The sequence below is a fragment of the Microcaecilia unicolor genome, chromosome 1 (assembly GCF_901765095.1).
Source record: "Microcaecilia unicolor chromosome 1, aMicUni1.1, whole genome shotgun sequence".
NCBI classification, from domain to species: domain Eukaryota; kingdom Metazoa; phylum Chordata; class Amphibia; order Gymnophiona; family Siphonopidae; genus Microcaecilia; species Microcaecilia unicolor.
In genome coordinates, this window is record NC_044031.1 from 122,507,885 (window position 1) to 122,524,720 (window position 16,836).

Sequence of the window (16,836 nt, forward strand, 5' to 3'; positions counted from 1 at the left end):
GCGAGGTCGTCAATCGGTCCATAATGTTCGAAAAACCCTGATGGCCCTAGCAGCAAGTCAACAGATTGGAAAGCCCACCCTGATCTTGAGCTTAGACGCGGAGAAGGCCTTTGATAAGGTAGGATGGGACTTCATGTTTTCAACATTATCAGAGATGGGCATAGAGGGCTGGTTTATGCAAGCAGTACAGGCACTGTATAGAGGACCTAGAGCAGGAGTGGTAGTAAATGGGATAAAAGAACCAGAATTTCAAATTTGTCGAGGTACAAGACAGGGTTGTCCCCTGTCGCCTTTGCTGTTCTTGATAACCCTGGAACCTTTGATAAGGAAAGTCTCCTCGGCTCCGGATATCCGGGGGGTCAAGCTGGCAGGCCAGGAAATTAAAATTTTAGCATATGCTGATGACCTGCTGGTGGTCTTGAGAGAGCCTACTGAAACATTGGGACCCTTAGTCCAGACAATAGAAGAATATGGGGGATATTCAGGTTTCTGTTTAAATTTGCACAAATCAGTGGCACTCCCGGCATTTCCAGAGACGCGAGCAAGGTGGACTGGGACATTTCCTCTGCAGTGGGCACAAACCTCCATAAAATACCTGGGAGTGAATATCCCTATGAACTTGACCACACTGTATGAACAAAATGTGCAGTGACTGATGCAGGATACAAATAAACAACTGCAAGCTTGGACTCCATTACCACTCTCCCTGATGGGGAGAATCGCTTTGTTTAACATGGTTATTGCTCCCAAATGGCTATACACATTTCAAACACTACCGCTATCTCTAACAAAGATTGATGAATATAAACTGATAAAGATAGTACAATCCTTTCTATGGAAGGGGAGGAAACCACGCCTCCCTTTCTCCACAATATGTGTTCCGACAGAGTATGGCGGACTGGGCCTGTTAAATGTAAAATACATGACTATTGCCAGCGGAATGCGTCATCTGAATGATTGGTTTAGAGGCACACAAGATTATACCAATACATCAATGGAATTACAATTATATTCTGGGCTACACTTCAGTAATTATTTGTATACTAGAGGACCTTCGCCTCCATACATACTGCAAAAATCTGGAATAATGGGATCCGCGAAGGCGGTGTGGAAATGGATTTGCAAACTCCATAGGTTTTCAGCTAAAGTTACTCCATATCTGTCGATCTGTGGAAACCCTGCTTTTGAACCAGGGCTCCTATATCCAGTTTTTGCCCGTTGGAAACGGAATGGAATGGTGTACCTGACGCAGGCACTCACTCAAGAGGGTAAGATAAAACCCTTCCAAGAATTAAAAGCCGAGTTTGCAATGCTTCCCTCGGACAAGTTTCATTACTTTCAGTTAAGACACTATATACAATCTTTACCATGGGAAGATCTGGCTGAAGATGTTCAAGAGGAATTGGCCACAGCTTTCTCACTGACAGCACAGCAGAAGGTGCCTCTCAAATTCCATCATAGGCATATTTGTGATACGGCAGAGGAGCTGGACTACAAGAAATTGCTACTCATGTGGCAACAAGATATTCCAATGAATCTTACTCTATCTCAGTTTAAGTCACATATAATCACGATGCGAAAACAGACAATGATGATATCTCATTGGGAGACTCAATATAAAGTGGCGCTACGGCTGTATATATCTCCCCGAAGGGCCTTTCATATGGGGCTCTCTCCTTGGGGAGAGTGCCCTAAATGTCGAGAGCCGGGGGCTACCTTGGGGCATATGTTGTGGTCCTGCAGAGGTATAACCCAATACTGGAAGGATATAATACAATGTGTTTCAAAAATATGGTCAGCAGGGTGGAAGTATGATCCAGGGTTACTATTGGGACATCCGATACTAATTCACCCCATCCCAGCAGGACTAACAGCTTTTGTGAACAAATCTATCATTGTAGCTAAACAGGTGATCCTATCTGAATGGATTACCCGACATTACCCTACCTGTTCACGATGGAGAGCCCGCATGATTGCACTAGTGCGAGTTGAAAGGATGGCAGTGATGGACTTTAAAGCTCAAACAGGACTGCAATTTCAGAACATTTGGAGCCCATTCCTTAACACGTTGTCCTCACATGCTAGAAGTAGACTGTTGAATTTTTAATGAGACACATAGCTGGACTCAGAATTTGGGGAGGGGAGAAGGGACTGCGGGAGGGAGAGAAGGGAGGGATGGGAGACAGAGGGAAGTTGGGAAGGAATGTTTAAAGAAATAAGTATCTGCACATTATGGTTTTGTATTTGCAATGTTTCTTTACTCAATAAAAAAGATTAAACATAAATAACTCTGCTCTGCGTGTTCACCATACAGTCTGAAACATATACTCAGCTGATCCTATCAACTGCATGCTACAATCAGGAAGAATACATGCACAGGTTATTAATGAATTAAGGGTGCTGCACTGGAAGACATGTGCACTTTTGGTTTTTGAAAAGAGGGTCTGATGAGCGAGTGAAATGGACAACTAATGGAGAAACTGGACATTCGACTTACTCATCCCACTGTTCATTGTGCTTTCGGTAAAACAATGTATCGAGGGCAACAGCATGAACATCCAGCGCTCCTGGAGAAGGCCACTGATTGGTGAGATGGGCCGTTAACTCTTGCCTTGACCTTAAGTCATTATTCTTTAGCATAGTCCTGTGGAAATATAGACAGTGAATGCCTTGTTTTTTAATCACAAGAACAGATAACAAAGAGGGACTACAGCTCCAGGCCGCCAATTAAGTAAAGGACAAATGGCAGCAGCATGAGCACAAGATCAGATCTCCAGAGAGCTTCAGCCTAGGTCATGCCTCTGAGAGCACAGTTTGAACAGGTTATAAATAGCAGCAGAGCCCTAAGACCCAGCTTCATCTTTTATCTCCTTCTGGGATCATTTAGCATTGATTTATTTTACCCAACATTCACCCATTTCTCAATTTTTCCCATTTGGAGGGTGACTTTTTCCTTTAGATAAATATTTTGGTACATAGCCATCAATGAAGGGCTTTTAAAGTTAAAGCTCTGTGACCTGCCTCTGTTAATGCCCCCCAAAAAAGGTTTAAAATATCATGAAACTTGCAGATTTCTGTATAACAGAAATTCCAAGCAAGATCTGCAAAACCAGGAAATATTTCTAGATACAATCCAGTTAGCTGGCTATATGATGATATTTTTCATGTTGTTTTCACATTTTGGGCACAGTTTACTGGACAAATTCCGCCACTGTCTCTTTCTGGTGTACAGTTTAGTGAACATGGCCTGTTGGAAGGACAAACTGATGGTGTTATATGCAGAATCTGTGTTGAGAACCTGTACTGATAACCATAAACTTTGTGTCAAATTACTTGGTGCAAACTGGTTACAGAAATGTATTGGTGTGGAGGGCCAGAAACATACAGCACCTTCATGTAACACTGATCAATCAGGCACATTTGCAACACACAATTTGCCTTTTATATCCTGTTAGTGCTTTTACATTGCTTCTTTTAAGATTTTTTTTTTTAAATTGGATTAAGCTTCTACTTTTTTAGTAGTTGTTTGGGGTAAGCTACATTCAGATCAGTAGCTATTTCCCTACCTTGGAGAGTTTACAATACAATTTAAGGGCTACATTTATTAAAGTGCACTAAAGATGCTCACATACATTATTAATAAATAGGTCACACTGTATAAAATTTATTTAATTAAAAATTTTTTTAGCCTGTATAATTTAAAAACCTAAGTGGGTTACAACCAACATACAGGAATCAAACCCAAAGATGAAAACATATAAATCAATCATAAAAATTAAGAATAACTAAAACAAATATTTAAAACAAACAAAACAAAATACAGAAAAACCATCATGCTTCCTCAACACTTCTTCAAAGCCAAACAGTGCCAGATTAAAACTGCTAGTGAAAATGTCCCATCATCTGTACTCAAGGAAAGGATAGAAGAGGCTGTCTAAATAAAGGAGACATTGTTTTCCAAATGTAAAAATAGTCTCAGCTGAACAGGCAAAGAATTCCATAAATGTGAGTGCAGCAACGAAAACATCTGCACATGAGCCTCGCCAACCAAACATAGTGATGCAAGGGAACATTTAATAAACATTGATTTTCCAATTTTTAAATGTCATGGTAGGCAGTAGAGCTTTAATAGTGTAGCAACAGATGCAGATGCTTTGTTATTAAAGGCCTCGTGAACCAAAGCCATACAACCGGCAACCACTGCAGTGAATACAGGATAGGAGTACGCTCAGATCAAGTAGCACCAATAATAATCTTTCAGCTGTAATCTGTAATGGCCTTAATACATTATCAGGTAAATACCACACATTAATGTATATTAGCATATGGTTAACATAGTAGCACCTTTCAGTAAGTTTAGCTCTGAGCTTAATTCTGAGGCAATAAAGGGCTAAGGTGTCCTTTTACAAAGCCGTGGTAAAAAGGCCATTTTTTAATGGGCCGTGAAATGGTTGTGTGTAAAAATTAAAACTAGCGCACGCCTATTTACTGCCTGAACTCTTACTGCCAGCCACTGACTTAGTGGTAAGGGCTCACATGCCACCCACACGGTAACCATGCAGCGTGCGCCAACATGGCCATGCTGCCGATTACCGCTGGGAACACCCCTGTGGTAGAAAATAGAAAAATATTTTCTATCGTGGGAATTGGTGCATGCCAAACTCGGAATTGCCATTGGGTGCACATGCTACTCCGGCGGTAGTGCCAACATGGCGCACGCTACCCGCACGTTAGCCCTCCCATGGCTTTGTAAAAGGGCCCCTCGGTGACTTGCCCAAAGTCACAAGAAGCATTAATGGGATTTGAACCCTCACTTGCCCTGGTTTCTCAACCTGCTGCTCTATCCACTAGGCTATCCCTTCACATAAACAGCACAGCTTCTAACACATTATCAAGTATCCTTAAATTTAATTTATTTAATTTATTTGTTACATTTGTATCCCACATTTTCCCACCTATCTGCAGGCTCAATGTGGCTTACATAGTACCGTAGGCATTCGCCAAGCCGGTAAAGAATAAATACAAAGTGGTATTATGGTAGAATAAGGTTCATGTGTTACAGACACATTTGGGAATCGTAGAGAGGAAGAGTTGCGTTAAGTCCATTAAATTATCCTAATGTAAGAAAACACATGTTCAAATTGATTGACTGCTTGACTCCCCAGAAATATGAGCAATACAGTCAATCAATACGAACATTAATAAACATTTATATTACATTACGATCTAATATCCTGCAAAAGCCATCAAGTTCAATGTGGGTAAAAATAATGAAACTGCAGCACATCTCAGAGATTTACAATAAAATAAATTCCCCCGACATGGGCAGTAAAAGATCATATCATGAACCTGAATCCAAAAAAAAGTTGTTGTTTTTAAAATAAGAAACGTCTCTAACAGCCTTCTGAATAGACAAAAATGATCTATTTGTTTAAGAGAGAGGGGAAGAGAATTCTAGCATAATGATGCCTGATATGAAAGAGATGCTTGAAATACTCGTGTAGCTTTGATTTTTCGAACCAAGGGAAAACTTAACAGGTATTGGTGCCTGGTAGAGCTGCTACAATGTATATCCACATGGATTGTATTCATTTGAAAAGTGATTGTTAGATTGTTAGTTGCCTATGTTATTGTGTTTTTTCTGTTTGCTGATATGTTATAGGTGATTAGGGGTTGCCCCTGAGGAACAGCTACGAAATGCGGTCTCGAATTGGAGTACACCAACTATGTGGGTTTAATTTACCTATCCCTGGAAGCCTCCCACTTACCTGAAGCATTCTTTGGCTGCCTTTAATTTAAAGGTTTGACTGCGTGCAGGAGGATCACAGAAGATTTGTGTGACTCTGCAATTCCCAGTGTTTCTCTGTGCTTTGTTTTTTTTATCACAGGGATAAGAACAGTGGCTTTATATTGCAGTGGAGTTTTTTTCTTTCTTCACTTGAGAACTTGTCGGATACAAAGATCAGCAATGTTCAATATCTGCTATAATTAAGAACTGGGTTTTGTGTGCCCTTGTGTTTTTTTAGGGCTCACTGACTGATCTTTATTGAGATTGTGCTCTGATGATACACAGAGACTGAAGAAACTGCAATTTAGGGTTTATGTTCAATGTTCTTTGTGGGATTTACATATGTGATCAGGGTATAAGTCTGGTGTGGATGGCAGTGTGAGTGAGTTGCAGGGATACTATTTGGTAATTCTTTTAATGCACTGGTTTGTTTCACTAATAAAGATTTTGTAATTTATATAGAACAGGAGTACTGTTTGTTGTTAATGTGTTAGGGATAAGACTAGGCTAGACATGACTAAGCAGGACAACAGGATAAGAACTAGATCTGGACAAGGCAAGGTGAGACAGACACCAGAGCAAACAAGACAGACAGGCTAGGAAGGACAAGGCAGACAAGGCAAGGCAGAACAAAACAGGCAGAACTAGGAAGGACAAGGCAAGACCTGGAACTGAACAAGGCAAGACAGGAACCAGGGCAACTACTGGACCCAGACAGGTTAAGGCAAGACAAGGAAACAAGGTTAGAAATGGGTCCAGACAAGGCAAGGCTAGGCAGGGCAAGAACTGGATCTAGACACAACAAAGCACAAAAAAGTCAAGGCTAGGGCTAGTAGAAATGGCAAAACAGACATGAAAGAACTGGAACTGAGAGAGAAAGCAGGGTGGAACTTGACAGGAACTCGGAGACAAGGCAGGGCTGAAGCTTGGTGGGAACCCAACAAGGTAGGGCAAGAGCTTGGCAAGGCATGAACTCACAGACAAGGCTTGGAGCTTAGCAGGAACTCAAAGACAAGGCAGGGCTGGAGCTTGGCAGGAACTCTGAGACCAGGCAGGACCAGAGTTTGGCAGGAAGTCAGAAGCAAGGCAGGAGCTTCAAGGCATGCAGGAACTCGGAAGGACCTTCAAGGCATGCAGGAACTCAGCAGGACAAGACACACAAGGCTGGAAGAAGACCTCGTTAGCAAGGCCGAAGGCATTCGAGGAGGTGGTCCTGGGCTTCCCTTAAAAGTGCCCAGGCCCAGGACTCCCTCAAGTGGTTTATTTATTTATTTGTAGCATTTGTATCCCACATTTTCCCACCAATTTGCAGGCTCAATGTGGCTTACATTTGCCGTAATGGCGATTGCCATTTCCGGGTAACAGAATTACAAATGGTATTGCATTAAGGTGCATACATACATGGTAAAGAAGAATACATTATGGTTCTGCCTCCAGCTTACCCGATGCCTCAGGCACGAATTTCAACACTATCACGTTTTGATGGAGACCACAAGGTGTGTAAGGGATTTATAAATTAGTGCCTAATGAAATCTGAGCTACAGCCCGCCAGCTTTCCATCTGATTGGATCAAGGCCACCTTTATTGTCTCTCTCCTTTCCGGGCATGCACTGACTTGGGCATCTCCCCTGTGGACGCAGGATGACCCGCTTATATGTCCAACCTAGTGGACTTTCTCACTCGCTTTTGGCAGGTGTTTGACGAGCCAGGGCATTCCTCCTCTGTAGCTTCCAAGCTCCTGCGTCTACAAGGGACACTAACTGTGGGTCAGTATGCCATTTGATTCTGGACACTGATTTCAGAACTACAATGGAATCAGGAGGCCAAGTGGCTGTTTTATGGCAGGACCTTGCACAGTGCATTAAGGATGAACTTGCAAGGTGGGATCTCCCCACCAACTTGGATGACTATTTCCCTATGCATCAAGATTGACATTCAATTCCAGGAGAAGGCCAAGGAGAGGAGAGGGCCAAGGAATGTGGAGACCGATGTCGCCCCATACATTTGGTAACCCAATTTCAGAAGCCTATACAGCCCCAGGCTCCATTCCTCTCTTTCACTGCGGGTGTGGAGGTCCCCATGCAGGTAGGGGCATTCTCGACAGTGAGAGGAGAAAAAACATCAGAAAGCACAGGATCTATGTTTATATTGCGCAGGCCCAGGACATTATGTAACTAAATGTCCCAGGAAGCCAGGAAACTCCAAGGCCTAGGGTTGGTTGGGGAGGCACTCCTAGGTCCGAATGACTTCAACTTCCCTCATCAACTTACCGGTCACTCTTCAATTGGGAGCCTTCCTTAATTCTGGGGCCGCCAAGAACTTTGCGGATTAACTGCTGATATGCCAGTATGATATTCCCATAACCCCCCCCCCCCCCCCTCAAAGGCTAAATCAAATCCTAAAAAAGGTTTCCTCTAAGCCTAAGTGAGCGCCAGGACGACTGGGTGCCTCTACTTCCCTGGGCTGAATTCTCTTATAATATCACATCGATTAACCTACAGGATCCTCTCCTTTCTCTGTGGCATATGGACAACAGCCCCGGATTCCTGTACTCTTCTACCACCCCTACGGTTCAACAAGGGGTTGGGAATATTTGAGAAATTTTTGGAGAAGACCCAATGCCTGCTCACTAAGACTTTAGCACCTTAGAAGAAACAAGCCAACTGTAAATGACACCCCAGGGCGAAGGTGTGGTTCAGCACCTAGGTGCCATCTCAGAAGTTCTCACCTAGGTTTACAGTACAATGTCTGCTGGGCCCAGTCACTTATTGGTTGTGGCTTCCCCCCTCTATGCACATTCATAATGCCTTCCATGTATCCTACACTAAAGTCAGAACCTCCACCACCTGCACCAGTGGTTGCAGATGATCCAGAATTCGAGGTGCAAGACATATTGGATGCAAAGCGGATTATGGGGAAACTACATTATCTTCTTGCTTGGAAGGGCTTTGGACTAAAAAATAATACATGGGAACCTGCTGATAATGCTCATGCCTCTGCAAATCAGATGCTTTCATCACCTCTATCCCCTGAAATCCAAGCCTAGAAGGCCGGGGAGGGAGAATAGATGAGGGGGTGCTGTCACGCCCCTCACCTCTTTTCTGAAGTCTTCTATGGTCCAACATCCTCCCATGTCTGAGGAATCTTGTCTGCTTCTTGGAACTCAGCACTTCCTTTTTATAGCCCTGCAATATGGCGCTGACTGATATCACATCCTGCCTAGGTATTTAAGGAAACTCCCTACTCTCAACCAGTGTCTTTGCAAACAGGCTTCCTGGTGTCTTGCAGACTTCAGTGTGTATTGCTGTTCCAGTACTCCTGCCTTGCCTTGTTCCAGTGCATCTGCCCTACCTTGTTCCTGCCAGCCTGTTCCTGTTCTGCCTTGCTCCAGCATTCCTGCTATCCTGTCCCTGCCCTGCCTTGATCTAGTGTACCTACCTGCCTGTTTCTGACTTTTCTTGCTTGCAGCGTGCCTAGATCTTTGGTCTGTTCCAGACCCTGTCTGCCTGCTGCTGGGCTTGGTTCTTGCTGCTTCTAGCTGGGGTTCGCTGCAGCGCCTACTACGTGTCCTGGACTTTGTTAAGTGTCTGTGTCAGGAGCCATCAGCAAGGACCTGTGCTGCACTTGTGCTGCACAGGTAGAAGCTATATCTCAGAACAGTTTAGATTTGACCGGTTTTCTGGAAAAATCTGACTTTGAAACTGTAAATCATACAACTCTTCTGGTGACCTTTGTTTTTCCACAAGATCATGATCGTGTTATGAAACTTTACTTCTGTCATAGATAAAAGCTCTTTATAGGTCAAAAGATATGGATATTTCCTGATTTAACTAAGGTCACCCAAGAGCATAGGAAAAATTTTCTTCAAATGAGGCAACAAGTGTTGGCCCTTGGGGGTACATTTTTGCTATGGCTTCCATGTAAATGTTTTTTGACTTTTTCCACTTTTAAGCATACCTTTTTTGACCCTGAGCAATTGAAATTGTTTATAGATGCAAAGAGGCTAGAATTTCTTGCACCAACTAGTAGAGACATTTAAAAGCTTGGTACAATTGATTATTGGCTCTTCTTAGTATTTACTGGTTGATGCCTCTTTTGTTTTTCCCTTAAATTATCCTCTGCTTCAGGGATTTATTTTACTTGGATCTTGGATTTCTCTTCTATTGTGGACTATTTAGCACAATTTTTTTTCTTTTGATTACTTACTTTGCTGCAATTTTTCTATAGGTGTTTTTCTGTTTCAAATGTAATGCTTGTTAATTTCCTAAAATGCAAATTACAAAAAAAGAAATAAAGAATGTACCATATTTGAGCAACAGTCCTTAAAGTCTTTAATGGGAAGACTAATTTCATTTCACATAAATGCTGTTTCCTAGGATGAACTGTTGCCAAGAAACAGACTAAAAGATTTAGTAAATGTTTGTTTTAACTTGCTTTCATATCATTGTTTATTAGAGTGGAAGTGCCAACGATACATTTTCTAATCAGTAATAACATACTTCTAACTGTTGCTAAGCACCTGCCTCCAAACTCCTGACAGACTTAATTCTGCATAAACTTCCAGGAGCTGAAGTACACTCATCAGTTTCCAAATGAGTGCACAAGAGATAATCACCTCCATGTTTAAATAGACATTTTTAGCAATACCAATCAACCTCTCTACCTATCTCCTGCAACCTACTAATTTTGGAGCAGATGAAAAACTGCATACCATTTCTAGCAGCCAGCTGTAACAACAACTGAATATTGCTAGCGATGAATACAAACGAGATGGAAAATTTTCCAGTGGCGAGTTTAAAAAGACATTTTAAGAGGAACTGTACCTGCTTTTGCCATCGTCTTTGCTCTTCACTGCCATGACTGCACCAAAGCAGCAATCATTTCGCTGCACATTATACTTTTGTTTCTCCCAGTGGAAAGTGAGGCTAGGAAGCCCTGGTCCCAGAGACAACAACATGTGCGGTGGCAATTTTAAGAGGTGCTGAGTGGCAGGGTATCACTGAAGGGGTGGGACATTTGTGTGCCCCTTCATGTATTATATTTGGGTGTTATCTTAGTGACTATTAGATCCTGGTAGGCACTATGGGGTTAATTTTATAAACCAAAATAGGCACTTATAACATTAGGTTATGCCTAAAAGTACATGCACTGCAAGCTGGTGCATACTTGTAAAGTAGGCATGGACAAAGTTGTGATTATATAACATATGCACTAACATTTACACCTGCTCTTGAGCAGGAGTAACGTCTGCACCTTGAATGTACGATTTATTGTTGCTGGATTTGCATTAATATTGTATAAAGACATATAGGTGCCTGTATCTTTGTAAAATTACCTTCTATATACGGTTTCAATTATTTGCTATGTTGTCATTTCTGTGTCTACTCTAGATTTTTATTGATGTCTTATATTCTGGTTGAATCCTGGTCTTGGATTACGAATAGTGGCCATCGAAGGGGGCGGGGGGGGGGGGGGGGCATTATGCTATACGCATGACTTCTCAACTCAGTCCTCGGGACATACCAAGCCAGTCTGGTTTTCAAGATATGCTTAGTTAATATGCATGAGACAGACTGGCATACAATGGAGTCAGTGCATGCAAACTTATCTCATCTGTATTCAGAGTAGGTATTCTGAAAACCTGACTGCTGGGTGTGTCCGGAGGACTGGGTTGAGAACCTGTGCACAGTACAGAAATAAATTAGAGAGAAAGTTAGTAACTCATGACAGATGCCTAGTCAATGTTCCAAGTTACTGGATAGTTCTATTTTAAACATGCGTGGGATAAACATAAAGGAATCCTGTTGAGAAGGAATGGATCCTCAGAAGCTTTGCCGAGATTGGGTGGCAGAGCCGGTGGTGGGAGGCGGGGCTAGTGGTTGGGAGGCGGGGCCTGTGCTGGGCAGACTTCTATGGTCTGTGCCCTGAAAATGGCAGATACAAATCAAGGTAAGGTATACAAAAAAAGTAGCACATGAATTTATCTTGTTGGGCAGACTGAATGGACCGTGCAGGTCTTTTTCTGCCGTCATCTACTATGTTACTATGAGGTACATAATCGAAATTTGCGCCCATCTTTAAGAGCGCCCATCTTTAACGGTGCCCCGGCGAAGGGGCGGGGCATCCCATATTATCAAAACAAGATGGGAGTCCATCTTTCGTTTCGATAATACGGTTGGGGACACCCAAATCTCAACATTTAGGTCGACCGAAATGTTGAGATGGCCGACCTCAGTTTTCGCGGATAATGGAAACCGAGGATGGCCGTCTCAAAAACGGCCAAATCCAAGCCATTTGGTCATGGGAGGAGCCAGCATTTGTAGTGCACTGGTCCCCTCTCACAAGCCAGGACGCCAACCGGGCACCTTAGGGGGCACTGCAGTGGACTCCACAAATTGATCCCAAGTGCATAGCTCCCTTACCTTGGGTGCTGAGCCCCCCAAAACTCTCCCAAAACCCACTACCCACAACTGTACAACACTACCATAGCCCTTAAAGGGTAACGGGGGTGGGGGGGCACCTAGATGTGGGTACAGTGGGTTTCGTGTGGGTTTTGGAGGGCTCCCATTTACCACCACAAGTGTAACAGGTAGGGGGGGATGGGCCTGGGTCCACCTGCCTGAAGTGCACTGTAGTACCCACTAAAAACTGCTCCAGGGACCTGCATACTGCTGTGATGGAGCTGGGTATGACATTTGAGGCTGGCATAGGGGCTGGAAAAAATGTTTTTTAATTAGTTTTTTTGGGTGGGAGGGGGTTGGTGAACACTGGGGGAGTAAGGGGAGGTCATCCCCGATCTAGTCAGTTCGGGAACCTTTTCGAGGCTTGGTCGTGAACAAAAAGGGACCAAGTAAAGTCGGCCAAATGCTCGTCAGGGACGCCCTTCTTTTTTCCATTATCGACCGAGGACGCCCATCTGTTAACCACGTCCCCGTCCCGCCTTCGGTACACTACCGACACGCCTAAGGACATATTCTTTGTTGCAAACTAGCCCAGTTATCTCCTGGGAAGATTGGAGGAGAGACATACATGGCTCCAGGAGTATGGGATCAGAGAGGGAGGTTTGCATGCCATTGATAACAGCTTCATGGCTACAACAAAGGCTCGCTTAATGACCAAGAAGCTGGCTGGACATTATTACAACATCTGTGATTGGTCCACAGGTATCATCTGACTGATGGATGCCAAAAAGTTGGACTGAAGAAGAAAAGAGAGGAGACAACCGGAGGACTTGCAGGTGGATAGAAGGCTCAAAAAGAGCGAGAGACTGATTTCCAAAACACCAGTGAACTGCATACCTTGTAACAAACTCACAAGGTTAGCTCAGCTACAATATACAGCCTTACCTAAAGACTGTGCCATCTGCATCCAGAATACAGATCTCGGACTTTATTCTTGGACTGAGAAGCTCACTGAGGCTTCAGCTTGAGTCTCAGAGGAGGAATCCGTTTCTTTACCATTGGAAGTCTGCCACAGACTGCAGGGTGAGATACCAGGATTTACTACCTATGGTTATGGGGATAATTAGTCCTTGGCTTTTGTCTGAGACAGATGGGTTTTATGTCATGACTTATGGTCTGTGAATTTGGCTGCTAACTGTATTTTGCATAAGACGTGAGGTGTAAGTTCTCATAATAATTATTAGGATATCAGTATTGTGATTGGTTGTGTAATCACTCATTTAGTTAGTCCATTAAGATAATCATATTTCATTATCTGTATTTTGGTGATAATCTATTTTTATAGCAAGTTATTTTGTATTTTGCTTCAGAACTATTTATATATACATTTCTTTACTTAATAAATAATATATATTCCATCTGTGGCATTGTTCCTTTTTCCAGCACAGCTAGCTTGCCATTGGGCCAAAGAGGTATGCTTTCCCTAGACACGAGTCCAGAATAATTGCTATTTAGTAGTGTTCTGTCCGCTAAGTACCTCTGGATATATATTACGAGTTGTCCTCCTGGATATATAGCTACCTACATATTGGGGGCTCGCCCATTCTTACAGTTTCCTGTTACAAAATTTCCCCCTTACTATTATCTATATAAATAAAATCCCCCCTCAGACATTCTAAAGCTCACTCCATCTGTCCTGAACTCCTGTCCTCCTGGTAGGCTAGGCTATTCACACTACTCACCCTCAGTCTCAGCCACGCCCATCTGGGCCATAGGCCACACCCCATCTGCACATAAAAAGCACCCTCAACGTTCTAAAGCACACACTGAGGCTTCAACAGTTCATATGTTCGAAGCTCTGTAACTATTTTTAAGCACACTACATCTCTGCCCCGCCCTGACCTATCAGAGAAGGGAGGAGTGTCACAGCTGCACCGCTCTGACCTATCAAAGGGAACTGAAACAGGAAAAGGGAGGAGCGTCACACCGAATGACGGACCTATCAGAGGGAAGTCAAATAGAAGAAGGGAGGAGCGTCAGAGGCCAAGGGGATGGCCGTATCAACGTCTCATAGGTTTCTTTGCTTTCTTTTCAGTGTATTGCAGCTGCAGCCACTTAGGGAAGTCTAGCAAGCCTGTCAGCTACTGAATACAGAAAGCAAAAGATAGCATGTGGGAACTTGCTCCATTTTGTTCTCTGGAATGCAGTGATTATTATACAAATAGTCTTGCTTTCATTATTTTGGTAGGGGCTGCCTTCATGACTGTCCACAGTCCCCCCAGTCCTGACACCTGACAGGGGGGACAGGGAAGGACACTCACTGTCTCACATAAGCACTCGCACACACTCATTCTCACATACACACACGCTCTCTCACAGACACACTCACACCCACTCTCTGTCACACACACACACTTGCACATTCTCACTCTCACACAGTCACTCTCACAGGCACTCTCTCAAACATACACACTCCGCGCAAAACCTTGCTAGCGCCCGTTTCATTTCAGCCAGAAAAGGGCCTTTTTTACTAGTTATTTATAAAAGTTATAATCTGCACCATGTACTATTCTGGGCGGTTTACAGAAGTCGCATACATAATTTCAACATTAAAACTCACAATAAAACCATCATATTAACTAAATAGTCATTCAAATCACTATCCATATACATTACATAATGTGTTATTTCATTCAGGCAGGAATTCCTTGTATTATTTTCTCTATATGTCCAAAACCTGTCTTGTTCTCACAGGTAACAACAAACCTTTAGTTCCAGGCTGGCCACCATTCAGACTGTGGGGGATTATTCATCTGTATCTACAACATGTACTGCCTTAACTTTGCTCACAGGTTTGCTACCTTTGGCTCTGTTCCTTCTGGCTGATAAGCATGAATATAAACCGAATTTCTTTAGATGGTCTTTGGTCACTAGCTGTCCTCTAGGTAACTATATACATGTAAAGATAACATGTACAACTGCTAAGAAGACCGTCGTCAGAAGTATGCTGTCATCATGTTCACCAGACTTTCTGCTTCTAGCACAAAAGGTTGATTAATCTAGCCTTACTAGGGCTAGCTGTGCTTTCCTAATACAAAAGCTGCAATGTCCACCCCAAGCATTTACACTATACTAACAATCTAAATGCTCAAGTTCATTCCATAGACCTTACAAATTATACTTTATCTATTTGTCATCTGTAGTTGGTCTTCTTTCTTAATGCTGGTAGTACTGCATCAGCGAAATTAGAACACCTTGTATTAGATACACTCTAAACTTACCAATGACATTAATATTTACGAGGGGAATGTTTGGTTATTGATATTTTTTATTTTGAGTGATTTCGAATATTATACGCTTATTTGACTGATTGCTATTTCATGTTATTGGCTTATTTTTGCTGTTTGAATCTTGAAGTTATCTGATCGGAATGCCTTTTTTAATTGCTGAAAATGAACGTGGCAAAATCAAAATTGCTGCACATCCATTTTGGGTCTGAGACCTTACCGCCAGCCATAGACCTAGTGGTAAAGAATTTGGGCGGTAATGATCTATGTGCGTCAGATGCCACATGGCGTGCGTCCACTACGCGTGCCAGAAAATAAAAAATACTTTTCAGATGCACATATCAGACGTGCACCAAAAATGAAATTACTGCAAGAGCCATGCAGTAGTCGGGTGGTAACTTCAATTTGGCGCGCGTTGTTATTATAGTGCGGGGAAAGAGGAGCAGCACGTCCCTTTATAATGGACAGTCCCAACGGCGACCTGTTTCACTCACGCTTCTTCAGGAGATGTTCTCTGGTGCCTCGCTCTCAGCTCCAGTACTTCTTTCTCTTCGGACATGAGAGCGAGGCACCAGAGGACATCCCGTGAAGAAGCGTGTGTGAAACTGGTACCTGGTTGGGACTGTCCATTATAAAGGTAAGTGCCGCACTATAATAACAATTGATATTGGAGTTGAGTCCATTTGAGAATCTTCAAAAATTGATTGAGTACAAAAGTAAAAATGAAAAACATCTTGCTTTGAGGATGTCAGCAGCACTATTAGGGGAACTGAACCATTTATAGCTCTTCTAAACCCCAACTCCTCACCACTATCAGGTATCATTCTCCCCGGTCTCCTGTGGACGAGGAAATTAAGGAGCTAATTCTATAACACAGGCAGTAAAAATAAATGCACCAATTATACGTGTAAATATTTAAAATAATGGCATTTATGTGTGTATGTGCACGTACACATATAACTACCAAAATGTCGCCTAAGCACTATTATGTAAATACGTGCTTAGCTTACATACCGCCAGATTCTATATGGATTACCCAAATTTGGGCGTGCAAATCACAGATGTATGCATACATTAATTAGGTAATCAGGCATTAACAAGCACTTAAGGCCCCTTTTACCAAACTGCGGCAAAAAGGAACCTACGCTGGTGTTGGTGTGTGTTTTGCACGTGCAGCAAGGCCCCCTTTTACCGCAGTGGATAAAAGGGAAGTCTCTCTTTCCTGCAGAAAATGTCCGGGTGGCAAGTAAAGCATTTGCTGTGCGGCCATTACGGAGGGGAGCCCTTACCACCACCCACTGAGGTGGCAGTAAGGGCTCCCGCACTAAGCCAGCGGTAACCAGGCAGCACTGCCCGATTA

General features: G+C 43.0%; 1 protein-coding gene across 2 annotated transcripts in view; it reads right to left on the reverse strand.

Moving 5' to 3' along the window:
• Positions 1-16,836, reverse strand: part of RUNDC3B (RUN domain containing 3B) — a 310,546-nt gene that overhangs the window by 38,620 nt on the left and 255,090 nt on the right. The window contains exon 9 of one of the 2 annotated variants that reach the window (XM_030199748.1): positions 2,498-2,644. The exons of the other annotated variant lie outside the window; for it this stretch is intronic. Coding sequence (XP_030055608.1) covers positions 2,498-2,644 — 147 coding nt within the window. The remainder of the gene's footprint in view (positions 1-2,497; positions 2,645-16,836) is intronic. 2 annotated transcript variants of the gene reach the window in all.